Raw genomic sequence first — 14,749 nt, 5'->3', positions numbered from 1 at the left:
AGACCACAACTGTTATGAAGTAATTATTACTATAATAATGATAACAATAATACCCCCCAACATTTAGATTGGCTCAGTAATCCTTGCTTTCACTATGCAAGTCAGTCTGCCATCAAGAATGGAATCTCTTGGAAAGAATACGCCACTAACAAAATAAAAGTACAGGTAGCTGAAATGGCACTCAAAGAAAAAAGAAACTGTGAAAAAGTTACCTGCAAAAGAAAAAAGATACCAGTTGTCAGAAGAGGCAAAAAGGACGAGCGATCCAAAGAAATTCAAAAATAAAACACCACTCAACTTTCTTCCCTCAACCGAGAAAGCACCAGGACTTCAGAGGGGCTCTCACAATCATTCAGCTGGCACGATTTCTACTAGATTAGTAATTAACAAAACCTGCCTTTTATTTAGCCAAATAAAACATCGAGTGGACCCTATGACAGCAGTACTGAGGGGACATAAAACCAGCCTGAGAAAGTCACTTGTGGTAACCAGAAGATATCAAGGTTAGTGTGTCATCCCACTAACAGTCCTCCTTGCCTCATGTACACTGACTGCGAGCAAACTGAGGACCATGATGGACCCTAAGTGCATGGCTCATGTGAGGCTCAACTCTATTCTGAGTCACATACGCAGATACAGCTGGGCTAGGTGTGAAGTAGATGGACACATGTCAACCTGTCATGTTTATACATATAAGGTCCATATACTCGCTGGGTCAGAACAATTAATCAAACTGCATTTAGTGAAGTCAATGAGCAGCATTGAAACATGATATTATGATATCAGAGATATTATGAGAAAGGCACTAATATATCGGTGAGTTCCGCAAATGAAAAATGGTATCAAAGTATAACTTCCAGAGGGGAAAACACTTTTAAAACCTTATTTTGAGACAAAGTCAGCAAACCTTTTAAGGATTTTTTTTAAAATCAGGATTTGCTTGTGTAGTCTTTCTGACCTGTTAAATTGAAGTTAATTTAGAAAATGATTCAAAATAATTCGCCATACACACAGGCAGAGGCATTCCAAGATGGCTGCCGAGTGGGGAAACTAGCTTCTTTCAGATACCCTTACTGTCTTTTACCGAGCAGGCTGACAAGATCGATTTAATCAGTTTAATCTGTTCATAAATCGTCAGAACACATATAGCACATTAAGCAACTTTTGGCCTTCCCCAAGACAGTAGTGTTACTGATACTAAGGTAGCTTTTCCCCATTTTGGCTCTGTTACTTTGCTAGGATGTCAGGGGTTATTTGTGACAGGGAAGGTCTACAAGATGGTAGTCAGACCAGCTATGATGTATTGTTTAGAGACAGTGGCACTAACAAATAGACAACAAACAGCTGGAAGTGGCACAGTTGAAGATGCTAAGATTTTCATTGGGAGTGACCAGCATGAACATGATCAGAAATTAGTCCATCAGAGGGACAGCTCAGGCTGAGATGGCTCAAAGGAGGGACAGTGGATATATTGGACAAAGGATGTTGAAGATGAAGCTGTCAAATAGGAGAAGAGGAAGGCCACACAGAAGGTTCACAGATACAGTGATGCAGATAGCTGTGTGACAAAAGAGGATATAATGAAGATGGTGAGTTGGAGGCAGATGATCCGCTGAGTACACTCCTAACGGAAGCACCTGAAACCTGGTGGTTTGCTAGGATGTCAGTCTATGTACCTGCCTGCTTTGTTTAGGTTCAAGCAGATCAATAAACAACAAAGTGCTCCTGGCTAGTCAGAGGAACTTTAAGATACCCTTCCTTAAATTAGATCCCTCTCTCTCAGCCCGCAGTCTTTGCATAAGCAGTCTCTCAACACCACATTATTTGTTCCTTTTAATTCCATTGTCCACACATAGTCAGGCAAACACAAACGCGCACAGGCCGTCATATACTTTGACCTCATAGACACATGAAGTTTTAAAAAGAAATAACCTGAGTCTACTGGGTTAGAAGCTCTATATAAAGCCTGCAATCCTGACACCAGGTGCACATGTCATGCTATCTTTCTCTTACACACTTACACACAAAGGAAGCCAGGAGCAGGCTGACCAGACTTATATGGAGTCCAGCGGCTATCTGAGACCCTCTTGGTTAGCCTCTATTTTCAGCTACTGACATGGATAGCACAAGCTTCTGTTTATCATTCCACTCACCATGCCACCAGGCATGGTGAGTGGGCAGCAGTGGGTCTGTGTCTTTCTCTTTCATGCACACACCTCCCATGACAATACCAAACCAAAAAGTGTGGCAAACATTTAGATTTCTACAGCATTTAATCAACTCTACCTCATTTATATCACATGTAAACCCATTACCCCAAGTATAACACCATTAGGTTCGACACACTGTCTCTTGGAAAAGTTACAAAAGCCTATTGATAGAGCAAAAGCTTGGATTACTAGTTACTGAGCCAGATGATGGTTTAGTGTTGCACTTTACAATAATGTTGTTAACGTTTTAGTGGTGAGAATTAATAAAATCTGGGTTAGCGCACAAAAGGTTACTATTTTATTTCTAGGATTTGCTTAATCTATTTACTGGAAAATTTGAATAGAAGTCATTTAGCGAGCAAGAAACTAAAAAGGTTCAAACAAACAGGGTTTTTAGACGTAATTCGCTACTAGTTAATTAGTTACATTAGATTAATAATTCATATTACAAGTTATTTAAAAACAATTAAGTGTGTTTCATGCCGAATTCAAAAGCGTCATTGTATAATTTGAAAATGGTGTAACATTTTTTTTTTATTTTGGGTTACATGAAACAATATCAGAGGCAACTTTTAAAATGCCAGAATTCTGAATTGGCCTCCAGAGGTTGTGTCCACACAACAGAGGGGTTAGTGTTAAGGTTAGCTCTTCAGGCGTTACAAACATGCCACTTATTTTGTTAATAGCAGTTCCATCATCCTGTGCGCTCACCGAGTTGGTTGAGTTTTCTCCATTTTCAGACTCTTCGGCTCTCATTGCAGATGAAAACATGAATTCTTTCTTATTTTCCCCCCAAATGCTTTCAGCACTGCCTCCGCCTCAAACCAGCTCCATCTGTCAGGCACGAGAGCGACAAGCCAGCTGCGCGCGCTCACCTATCCGGACCCGCGCGTGCCCTGGAGCGGTCGCTAATTACAGTCATTGGTCGCTAAAGTAAAAGAAGCGCGCACCCGCTACGTGAATGTCGGGACATTTCCTCAGGTAATGCAGTACTTCCAGTGTCTGTGACAGATTTATTGTTCAACTTTAATAGCTTTACAACAATTATATAGCTAGTTTACAATATGGTGACTTCAGCTTCCGCCTTTCTTACAGAAAAAAACAATTTTCTCGTCTCTAACAGCCTTGTTGTTGTTGTTGTAATTGCATTACAGCTTTTCTTAATAGCGCATCGATGCGAATACAGTATAAATAATATGCATTGATAGCCATAGTATTACAGTCACAGCAATCTGTTATGTAAATTTTTTTATTCCTTGCGTTTCAAGGCTTTATTCCCCTATGTGTGGTGCGCAGACATTTACAATTACCCATAAGTCCATACGTTAGTCCTTCTATTAGGTGTTTCCAGCAGTTTTACAACACACACCAAAGTGTTTAGAATCCTCTGAAGCTGTAAACTGGCACTAAAAAAAAAATCCTCCAGGGAGCTTTCTCTCTCTCTGGGGTGTTTCTATCATATGTATCACCTTACCCAGGCAGTGGAAAATCAATAACAATGCAACCAAAAAATGTCTGCACTACCCTGTTCATTGCTCCTCCCCTACTGTCAGTACTGCTGCTGTTGAACTTATTTGATGAAACTGTGGATATTTCAGTGTTAACAGGGAAATCACTTTGGATATGACTCTTGGATAACACCTGTAATCTTGATTTTTAGCTTCATGTCTCTCGTTTGGCTGACACTACTGATCTCAGGTAAGATGCTCTTTTTTTTTTCTTTTTTTTTTTTAGCTCAGCAAAATGTTCAAATGATTTCATTTAGTATTTACAGCAATTTTTAATTTAGATGTTACCTGCAGGGTTTTGTTCTTTTTTGTGACGCTTTACATCAGAATGGAGCAGCTGTCACATTTCTAGATTCTTTTTTTATTGTGTGACAATTTTGTGTAAGACATTGCTGTGCATACTATATTTACATGAATCAGTGAAGCCTATATCTTCAGTGTCAGAAGTTCCACATACATGCTGATGTAACAATAAATGCACTGATAAAATAAAAGGTAGGGCTATATTTGGCATCTGGCAAATGGTTATTATAAAACATCCTCATAACAATTATCTAAATCCTTCCATACTTTTTTTAAAAAAATGCAGATTTGCAGGGCTACAAAAAGTGCAAATTTCCTTACAGTATTTTCACTGCTTGACAGTACAGTGGCAAAATAAAGGGAATGCAGACCAGTGAATCACAGGACTGAATAAGTGATTCAGGAAGTACAAAGGGGACTTCTTGACACCCCCAGCTCACCCCAAAACTTAATTTCTTCATTCTTTTTGTGTTGCATTAAATTAAAGTAGGCAACAGATATTCAGTTTAGGTATAACATGATATTTTTTTAGTAATACACTGATATATCACTTTAAGCGCCAGGTTTTCTGGGTATTTCTCTATGTAACTGGATACGTATGTACAATGTCTTAGCATTCGGGTCCAACTTGTAATCTTTCTTTAACTTTTAGCCCATCTGGCTGAATGTGTGCCAGAGAAGCCGAAGAGATCAGCTCTCAACCAGCTGACCAGGACTCTGTTGAGGAACTACAACTGCGGTGTTCGACCTGTTCACAATTGGACCACATCTACTACTGTTTACATAGACCTCATGCTACAGTCTGTCCTTGATGTGGTAGGTCAGCTTTGAATGTCGTCTGCTATGTTTGTACTGTTCCTAATGTTTTTGATGTTGCATTTTATTCACTTTTCGTTTTACATGCATTTCTTTGCCATTTACAAAGCAACTTAACGTGGCCTGTGTTCGATCCCACTGTAGGTGAAAAACTGAGGTGGTTGTAAATTTAAAAAAAAAACCTGGGAAGACTTAATATATAACAAACGTTTTATAAATTGTGTTGAAAGTCATGTTGTTTTTCCCAGGATGGAAAGACTCAGAGCATCACTACAAGTCTTTGGTACAGACAGGTAACTGGCCTTTCTGTGCTTCCTTTTTGTGTGTACAAATAACATTTTTATTTTAATTTAGCTTTAATTTAGCTTTGCTCTTCTCAGATCTGGAGAGATGAGTTCCTGGTTTGGGATCCAGAGGAGTTTGATGACATCAATGAGATCTCGCTGTCATCTGATGCTATCTGGATACCTGATGTTATCGTTAGTGAATTGTAAGAAAGTGTCTGCACAAACATTTTTTTTCTTGTGCTCAGTCTAGTTTTCTTCACTATTACCAAAGTCTAAAGCACGATTATGTTTCTTAGATTTTAGAAACGTACGTTCCTGCATTTCAGCTAACCACTGATCACTGCTGATTTGAGTAATCAGTGGTGATTTGTTTCCCCAGATCTGCTGATTTCTTTCATTAAACCAATGGTACTAAATGGTGATGCCATACTGGATCATCACTGATGATGCTTCACCAGATAATACAAGTTATGTAAAGATATGTATGCTGACCATATTCAGGCCTATAAGAATGCTCTGTCCACAACCAAGGCTGAGTATTATGCCAATCTCTTTACATCTGCTGAAGCAAATCCTAAAATACTGTTCTCTACTTTAAATTCTATCCTCAAACCTCCTCATCTGCTATCATGTCATATGTATACTACTGAATATTGCAATAATTTTATGAACTTCTTCAACTCTAAAATTGTACAGATCCACAAGCAATTAGCCTCTCAGAGCCTTTCTGTACCTGCTTCATCCCAAATAGTCTCTTGTAATTCACCTACCATTACTTTTTCTAGTTTTTTGCTTCCATCCACTAGTGAAATATCTGCCATTATTCAGAAATCCAAAGCTTCCACCTGCCAATTAGATCCCCTGCCAACCTACCTGGTCAAAATTTGCTTATCACCTCTGTCCCCACTTATAACAAATATCATGCATCTCTCTCTTACTTCTGGTCAAGTTCCTTCGCCATTTAAAACAGCTGTTATTTCTCCATTGTTAAAGAAGCAAGGGGCTGATCCCAGTAATTTGAATAATTTTCGGCCCATTTCTAATCTTCCATTCCTTGCTAAAATTCTCGAACGAATTGTAGCCAACCAGGTTTACAATTACCTCTCTAATAATAATCTTATTAGAGAGGTAATAATAATTTCAGTCTGGTTTTAGTCCTCTACACAGCACCGAGTCTGCATTGGTTAAAATCACAAATGACCTTTTAATGGCAGCTGACTCTGGTCTCCTAACCATACTCATTCTTCTCGACCTTAGTGCGGCTTTCGACACCATTTCCCATCCAATCCTCCTCCACAGATTAGCTTCACTAGGTTTTACAGGTATTCCTTTTCTTTGGTTTCAGTCATACCTTTCTACCAGTACTGCAACTCTTGTCCATGCCCTTGTCACTTCTCGACTGGATTACTGCAATTCACTTCTCGCTGGTTTACCACTCAAACTTCTCCGTAAACTCCAGATGGTTCAAAACTCTGCTGCACGTATCATTACCCGAACCTCCTCTACTCAATACATTACTCCCATCCTTCAGGACCTACATTGGCTTCCAATAGACTACCGTATCAAATACAAGATTCTTCTTCTCACCTTCAAATCTCTTCATAACCTTGCTCCCCCCTACATTGCTGCTCTAATCCATTACTATACTCCCTCACGCCCACTTCGTTCTTCTTCGTCACTGCTCCTCACTATACCTTCTGTCCGTTTAGCAACTATGGGGTCTAGAGCCTTTTGTCATATAGCACCCCATCTCTGGAATGCTCTACCGCAACCATTAAAGGTCATAAACAGCTTATCTCTTTTTAAATCTCGTCTAAAAACCCATCTGTTCAAACAAGCTTTCGGCCTATGACTCAGTGGGTTCTTGGATTTTATCCTGGTCTTAACTATTGTTTTGCTTTTCTTCAATTTTTGTTTATTGTGTAATTGTAATTGTGCCTTCTCTTTTGCTGTTTTTATTTTTCATTTTTGATTGTTTTTTACCTGTAAGGCGACCTTGAGTGCCCTGAAAGGCGCCTATAAATAAAATGTATTATTATTATTATTATTATTATTATTAAGTTCACAGTGCAGATTGAGAAATGTTTGCTATGACTGCAAAAAACTACATTAAGTCACCATGGACTGCACTACAATGTTCAGAGATGTCCTTTAACATGGAACAATATTACAGTTTGGTTGAAAACAGGAAATTACCCCAGCCTGATCATGATAATTGCTATCCTCCTCCTGCTTCTGTATTTGGAATACAGTACATCTAATCCAATTTAGGTTTGAATTTGTTAAACATGAGCATTCATAGGTGCTGGTTTAGCTCACTGGGTAGAGTAAATGACCCATATGCTGTAAGGCTAATGCAGAGGCCTGGGGTTGAATATAAACATTTACTGTGTGTCTTTCTTTAGTCTTTCTCCCAACTTCACAATATCCTATCACAATAAAGGCTAAAAGGCCACGCACCCCCATAAAACAATCCAAACACATAAGCATTCACAGGGCAGGAAACAGCCACTGCAGTTATGGGTAATCTCGACAGAACGGTTAGCCTGTCTTGCTGTACATATCTCGCCTTACCTAACCTCTCGTTGTGTTCCAGTGTGGACGAAGGGAAGTCCCCTCCAATCCCCTACGTTTACGTCAACTCTTCTGGCTCAGTAAAGAACTCTCGGCCCATACAGGCAGTGCTAGCTTGCAGCTTGGAGTTGTATGCCTTTCCATTTGACAAGCAGAATTGCAGCCTCACCTTCCGAAGCTGGCTTCACTCAGGTCTGTAAAGTCAGGTTGCTTTTACAGTAGGAGAGCACAGTTTTCACACCTGTGCTAGAAAATTTTAAATGGCTTGTTTTGTTGGGCTTAGGATAACTTGGGTGTCCCTGCTTAATCTTAGGACCTACAAAAAAATACTGTTTTTTGTTTTGTTTTTTTTATTTTGCAACAAAAGCCCCCCCCCCCCCCCCCCCCCACACACACACACACGTGCACGCACGCACACACACACACACGCACGCACGCACACACACTTTAATGTTTAGTTTTTAAGAATAGATTACTTAGATTGTGCGTATTAAATATATACATATATACCAAAATTAAAAAAGGGAGGTACTGGGGAGGGCACTGAGAAAGTATCTTTGCCCATCACGGGTTATTTACACCAGGACAAGTCAGGATGAAGTCCTCATATGGAGCACCCATTGTGGTTCAGTGGGTTAAGACAGGTTAGGTCAACAGTGTTTTGATTTAGTGTCCAATAAATAACTATAATAATAATAATGATATATATATATATATATATATATATATATATATATATATATATATATATATATATATATATATATTAGGGCTGGGACTTTAACGCGTTAATTTCGATTAATTAATTACGGGGAAATTAACGAATTAAAAATTTTAACGCATTTTAATCACACTTTGCACCGTGGAACGTTTCTCAGTGCACGAGTTCCCGGCATACAGATTATATCGACGCACAATGTCCAAATTCAGGGGCCGCATCCTGCGAAGGACCCGGCCCACGTCCTTCAGAGCCCACGAAGACCGCAAAGGGAGGACGTGAGCAGCTAGCCTTCATATCAGCGTCACCTGTCCTCACCTGTAGCTCATGTCGCCTAGCAACCGTGAGTGTGAAGCCCAGCTGTGTAAAAGCAGCTGGTTAAACGGAGAACAAACTTTTTCTCCTTTTTGTGGTTTAATTTTAATTATTTTATTCAAAATAAGCTGTTAAAACAAGCATGACACGTTTCAACATCAAGGAATACAGCTGAGAGAATGATTAATTTCCAACTATATTAAGTGAGACATTAATGTTGAATAAAACTATCCAGTTATGATGCTTAACTTTAATTTCAGGAGTTTGCTTATCACAGGAGCACTTCCGCCCTTCGTTGGTCTGTGTAGTAGACTGGTGGGAAAATAAACAAAATTTTGAAGTTTAAGCTTATGTATATTGATTCATTCATCAACCAAACTTAAATTAATATTTCTCATGTCAAATATTGAAATGCGATTAAAATGCGATTAATTTCGTTTAATTAATTACAAAGCTTGTAATTAATTCGATTAATTTTTTAAATCGAGTCTCACCCCTAATATATATATATATATATATATATATATATATATATATATATATATATATATATATATATATATATATATATATATATATATATATATATCAGGGGAATAATAAAGTTAAACAAAGCACACTAAAATGTACTTACTCTTGACTTCCACTCTCAGCCATCTTGGATTTGGGTCACTCTTAAAACCAGGATGGACTCAGTTAAATCAACGTGGCCGATTAAGCGTCCCATCCTGAAATTTCAATGCAAATCCGTATGAATTGAAACGTCAAATCTCATTTACCACCGAAACCACCCTAAAATCTCTCCTGATACAGGTTAAAGACCTGGCCCACATGAAATGAAATGGTGCACTAAAGAAGTAAATGGTCAAACGTTACAGGTTATATAGTTAATATTCAGCAGTTTCAGTTGTTCTGTCATATCATGCCATATCATATGAGGTGGGGTGCCTTACTTCAGTCATGTGATGAAAAGTGAACCATCTCCGGGATAATTGATGGAAGTCATCAGTGAAATACTGAGATTATTTTGTCATATAACATACCATTCAGCTGATTGCCACCTGAAGCAGCAAGAAATGCACATGAAATGTTAGAGATTGCACTGTGTCTTGCTTACAAATTAGTGGATATTAGAAGGAAAACTAAAGAATCTGGTGGACATTTATCTGTCTGCTACTGTGAGACAAGGGTAACACCACAGTACAAGGTGATAGCAGACTCACACGATGTTCATTGTTATTTTTCCTGCCTTCTTTTATTCTTCATTATCTCTCCCTCTGCAGTGAAAGAAATAAACTTGGCTCTGCTGAGGAATGAAAGCGCCACTGCCAATATGAAGCAGTTCATGAATCATGGAGAATGGGAACTGCTGTCCATTCCTTCACGCTACTGGCTGAGCCGCCAAGACAACACTGACTACGCCCACATCCGGTTTAATGCATGTGACTCATTGTATTTAGTGTACAATCATCGCATTTATTGTTAATTTAAATGAAACAGGTTATTTTTAAAAACCGAATACTAACTGAGGGCTAATATTTTGGTATCTAAAAGTTTATTATTTCAGAGGTGTAAACACTCAGTAACAAGCGAGAGAGTAACTGCACTGTGATGACTCTGATTGCTTGTCGATGGTGAGCTTTAAACTGCAGTTCTCCGCGGGTAACACCCTTAAGCGTTGTGGTGGAATTGTAAAGTGTAAAGCAATTGGCTGCGACCTTCATGGATTGAACTAGAGAGCTAATGCCAAATGATGAGGCTGAGGCTGTTTCTGGCAAGTAAAGAGACAGATAGAGAGGGAGAAGCTGATAGACAGGGGAGGGTGAGCAACCATAATGAGACTGTCTCAGTGGCTGCCTGATCAATGGACTTCTTGTTAGTGGGGAGCAAAATGGCCCCATAGCCCATTGCAGGTGGAGAGCACGGAGGACTGCTAGTTATTCAGCTCAAAGAGCTAAGGCTTTTCTTTCTTTCTTTTTTTTGTAATACAGCATTTCATGGCTCACTGGGATATTGTTACACTATGCTGGTGTAACAGTGTTGCTGCTTGCAGTAGTTATTTCATATAAAAAATATCTGAGTTCTGAGAAAATGTTGATTTTCACAAACTGGAGAAGATAACAGAGCTACATCAAGCTGCTGTTTATAGTTCAAACAGTGTATCAATAAACAAATCCACACAAATTTATAATTACACAATACAATAAATACTGTAAAGCCCAAGAAGAACTAATACTCCATTCAACTAAATGAAAAGGCGAAGTGAAGTACAAGCATATTCATTCTAGTTTGGAAGTAAGGAAACTGCATTAAAACGTTCATAGTGACGCCTATTCATGCTTTGAAACACAAGTTTATATTACAGTAGGTTACTGTTTCACTCCACACTGTTATATTGTTGTTACATAAATAATAATGGCTTTAGTGGTTCTTACTATCACGAGTTGATAACTGGAGCCCATTTCATGAAATCTGCAATTGAGGTCAACTTCTTTCTGTCACTTTTAATTCATCTGAAGAGATAACGACCTCGCCACCTATGCTCGAATGTGGGGATTGGAAGGACTGCAGAACTGGCAAATTTATATTTAATTTGCACACGATGATAACTTGGGATGCCAGCAATATTTGCAATCTGCATCTGAGTAGTGCTCATAAATCACTTTATGAAACAGGCTGTGCGGCTGGACAAACTGAGACCAGCTGAGCGACAGACATGCTTGTAGACGGCTGATAGTCTGTCGAAAATGATGGAAAATCACTTTGAGAGAGTGATGAATAAGACACTCCTATGATTACATATGATATGTGCTGTGAATGCTAACAGTGCTAACAAGTACACTATAAACAGGTTACTTTAGTTTCTGATTTTTTCGCTCCAACTTGTTATAAAGGGAAACTTTCTAACAGGATTATGTTCAGTTTTTTATTAATCGCCATCACAGAAACTCAGACATTTGAACACACTACAGAGGGATTTACTGCAGGTTTTTTGAGGTGTGTGGATTTCAAAAATCAGAAATAATAGAATTTCAGAGGATACTCCGGACTGCACGCACACATTCAGTCATGTGATCACTCAGGAGCCAGGCCACAGTTCAACATGAAAGTAACATTGAACAATGATACCATGTAAAGTGACAAGAGACACTGCTGGTGCATTTTTGTGTCCTTAGAGAGCACAGCAAGTAAAATTTCCCTCACTTCCACTCTGGTGGGGCGTGAGCAGAAATGTCAGAGATAGGTATTCCATGCACAAAGTGGCTTGTTTGGATAGATAAACAAATATTCCATGGTTAATAGTGACTCTGGAATTGGGTGTGTGAAATATCAGGACATGCAGATAATATTTCACTCTGTCATCCATATCTCATCTTTTATTCAGGTGTTGATTCGCCGGCGCCCCCTGCTGTATGTGGTAGGACTCCTTATTCCAAGCATCTTCCTCATGTTGGTGGATGTGATGAGCTTCTACCTGCCTCTGAACAGCGGCACACGTATCACCTTTAAAATCAGCATACTGCTCGGCTACACCGTCTTCAGAGTCAACATGGCAGATGAACTGCCCGTCACTGCTGTCAGAACTCCACTCATTGGTGGGATTTTTAAGATTTCTAAATATAAACATATAGAACAAACAGCCTGTATCCTGCTGTTTATTCTGTAACTAAAACCAAAAAGGTTTATATGAGCTGAATTCCAGCGTGCACTGTCTGCAAAACATAAATTTGTAAAATGACAAAACAGAGGAAAAGCAAGTGGAGCCTAACTGAAGAAGCAGAATCTGAAATATCTTAATTAAATTATGAAGCTCTGAGTGCTCCCTACATTTAATTTTGCACACACTAATTTATCTGGGGAGGCTACAAACCTGCTGTGCCTCAAATAAAGCACTGCATGGAAAAACTAGAAAGAATAAGGGTAATGTGAAATCATAGAAAAGATCACTCTTAGATTAAATCCCCTAAGATTGGCAGTGCAGCACAATACGATGAGAGTTTAAGGTAGAATCAGACTATGAGTATGGAAATAGGTGTTTGGTTAAATGGTCTAAACTATCAATAAAGCTTTATTGTAATTACTGGTCATAGTTTTGCTTTTGTGTAAACAGATACTATTGTAAGCTTTTCTGTTTCCAGTTTCTGATCTTTATAATCTCCATTTAGGAGTATTCTTCGTGGTGTGCATGGCCTTGCTGATGCTCAGCCTGATCAAGTCTATACTGGTTGTGAAGCTGCTTCACTACAGTGAGAGGGAGGTCAAGGAAATGTCAGTGTCTGCCTGCCTGCTGGACAAGTACGGCTCAGCTGGTCATGTCTTTACTGAGAGTGCTTTAACATCCATCAAAACCCTCGACCACATAAACCCGTCTGGAGGTAAGCCTTGAGGCTCGATTTCCCAAATGTGCTATTGACAGCAGATATCAGAGGACACTTGTTTTTGCTTCTGCAAAATTGAAAACAACATCATGAGTCATGGGAGGGAAAGCACTTAAAAGGAAGCCAAGGCGCATCTTATCTGTGGGAAAATTTAAGCTCTAAAAATAGAAATAGAAATACACACTGTGTCAAAGCGTATGGGAGCTCTTTTTGAAAGTAGGACAAAAATGCATTAGAGGAACAGCAGCAGGTCAGAAGAGCAGCAGGGTGGCACGGTGGGGCCCAGTCACTGGAATGAAATATAGCTCATAAAGAAAGTAAACTGTCTTATCCTGCAGCATAAATATATAGTCATTATTTGCACTGTGAACCATTGTTTGTTTGTTTGGTTTTTTTTAATCTTGCCTTAGACTATGAGCTTGAAAACTCACTGGACGAGGATCTGCTGTCCCTGAACGAAATCCAGGATGCTCCCTCTGGACTGGAGTGGCTCCTCAGAGAGCTGGTTTCCCTCCGTCTAGCTTTTTCCCAGGAGGACGGCGAGGCTTCAGCTCAGGGCGAATGGCTGGCCCTGTGCTCCAAGCTCGACTGCTTCCTGTTCCGCCTTTATCTGCTGGTTCTGGCCTTGTATGCTGGTACTCTGCTCCTGCTCTGGGCTAGCTGGAGCTTTGCTTGAGTTGACTGCACATTTAGACACTTACAACACTTCTTGCTTATGTTCATTATAATTACAAAGATATAAATACTGTGCTGCTGTTGTGTATAGAATAAACCTGATTTAACTAAAAATACAGGCCACTTCAAGAAGTGCTCATATACAATAGAAACATAGATTACAATGCAGTTTATTTGCATATAATTATAGTTGACCAGTGCTTTTAAATGATTATGTGTTGCAAGTTTTGGCTGTTTTAGTTTTAATCAAACTTTTGGACTTTAGGGGTCTAAGAACAGGATGCGGTCAAACCAACCATTATATAAATTATTAACAACTAAAACTGACATTGAGAAATGTTTACTATTGACAGTGAGTGATATTTTTTAAATAGCCAGTGCAGATATTTGCCAGAACTGCAGAAATACAGTTGAAGTCGTCTGAAGCAATAGCTGTTCCTTACATATGCTGCTTGCATAACCTGCACTACTCTAGCCACCGTAGCACTGTATTATCATTTTGACAAAGACATTATTATATCAGCTCTGTTATTATGTTTCCCGGCAGTGAAGATTTACTCAGAGATACTGTACAATAAAGTAGCTCTCAGGAGAAAATTCTCACTGCCAGTGTGATGTTATGATATTGTATTCATACTTTAATCTCCATCCTACTGCCACAAAATGGATCAGTGAAAACCTTTCAGAGCTCAGCTGCTGTGTCTCTATTCCCTGGCGGTTTCCTAATAGCCCTAATAAGAATATCAAACGTGCACAGAAAACTTGCCAGTGGAACGATCAATATTAATGCAGTTGTGACGGTATCAGCAAACCTCTTTTTCCAGTATATCTGGTTACATGATGTTACGAAACACATCTGAAAATAAATCTTTCATCATTGCTTTGTTATTGTCTCTATGAGGCTTCCAGTGGATTTCTGCACTCACTTTGTTTTGGATATAAATGTAATCTCTCGATGTTTTTG

General features: G+C 39.1%; 2 protein-coding genes across 3 annotated transcripts in view; one reads left to right on the top strand and one right to left on the bottom strand.

Moving 5' to 3' along the window:
• Positions 1-3,050, bottom strand: part of usp28 (ubiquitin specific peptidase 28) — a 27,621-nt gene extending 24,571 nt beyond the window's left edge. The window contains exon 1 of one of the 2 annotated variants that reach the window (XM_030747098.1): positions 2,922-3,050. In XM_030747098.1, the coding sequence (XP_030602958.1) occupies positions 2,922-2,981 (60 nt within the window). In that variant the 5' untranslated portion in view covers positions 2,982-3,050. The remainder of the gene's footprint in view (positions 1-2,921) is intronic. The other variant, XM_030747100.1, reaches the window with a different exon arrangement.
• On the top strand, positions 3,007-14,749 carry htr3b (5-hydroxytryptamine (serotonin) receptor 3B). The gene is made up of 11 exons (XM_030746266.1): positions 3,007-3,051; positions 3,129-3,191; positions 3,818-3,908; positions 4,674-4,837; positions 5,086-5,130; positions 5,218-5,327; positions 7,721-7,890; positions 10,015-10,169; positions 12,117-12,327; positions 12,898-13,107; positions 13,521-14,749. Exons 1-11 carry the CDS (start codon positions 3,007-3,009, stop codon positions 13,784-13,786), a joined length of 1,530 nt encoding a protein of 509 aa, XP_030602126.1. The 3' UTR covers positions 13,787-14,749.

The sequence above is a fragment of the Archocentrus centrarchus genome, chromosome 14 (assembly GCF_007364275.1).
Source record: "Archocentrus centrarchus isolate MPI-CPG fArcCen1 chromosome 14, fArcCen1, whole genome shotgun sequence".
In the NCBI taxonomy this organism is placed as follows: Eukaryota; Metazoa; Chordata; class Actinopteri; order Cichliformes; family Cichlidae; genus Archocentrus; species Archocentrus centrarchus.
The sequence above is the reverse complement of the archived record's forward strand: the minus strand, read 5'-3'. Positions and strand labels throughout refer to the sequence as shown.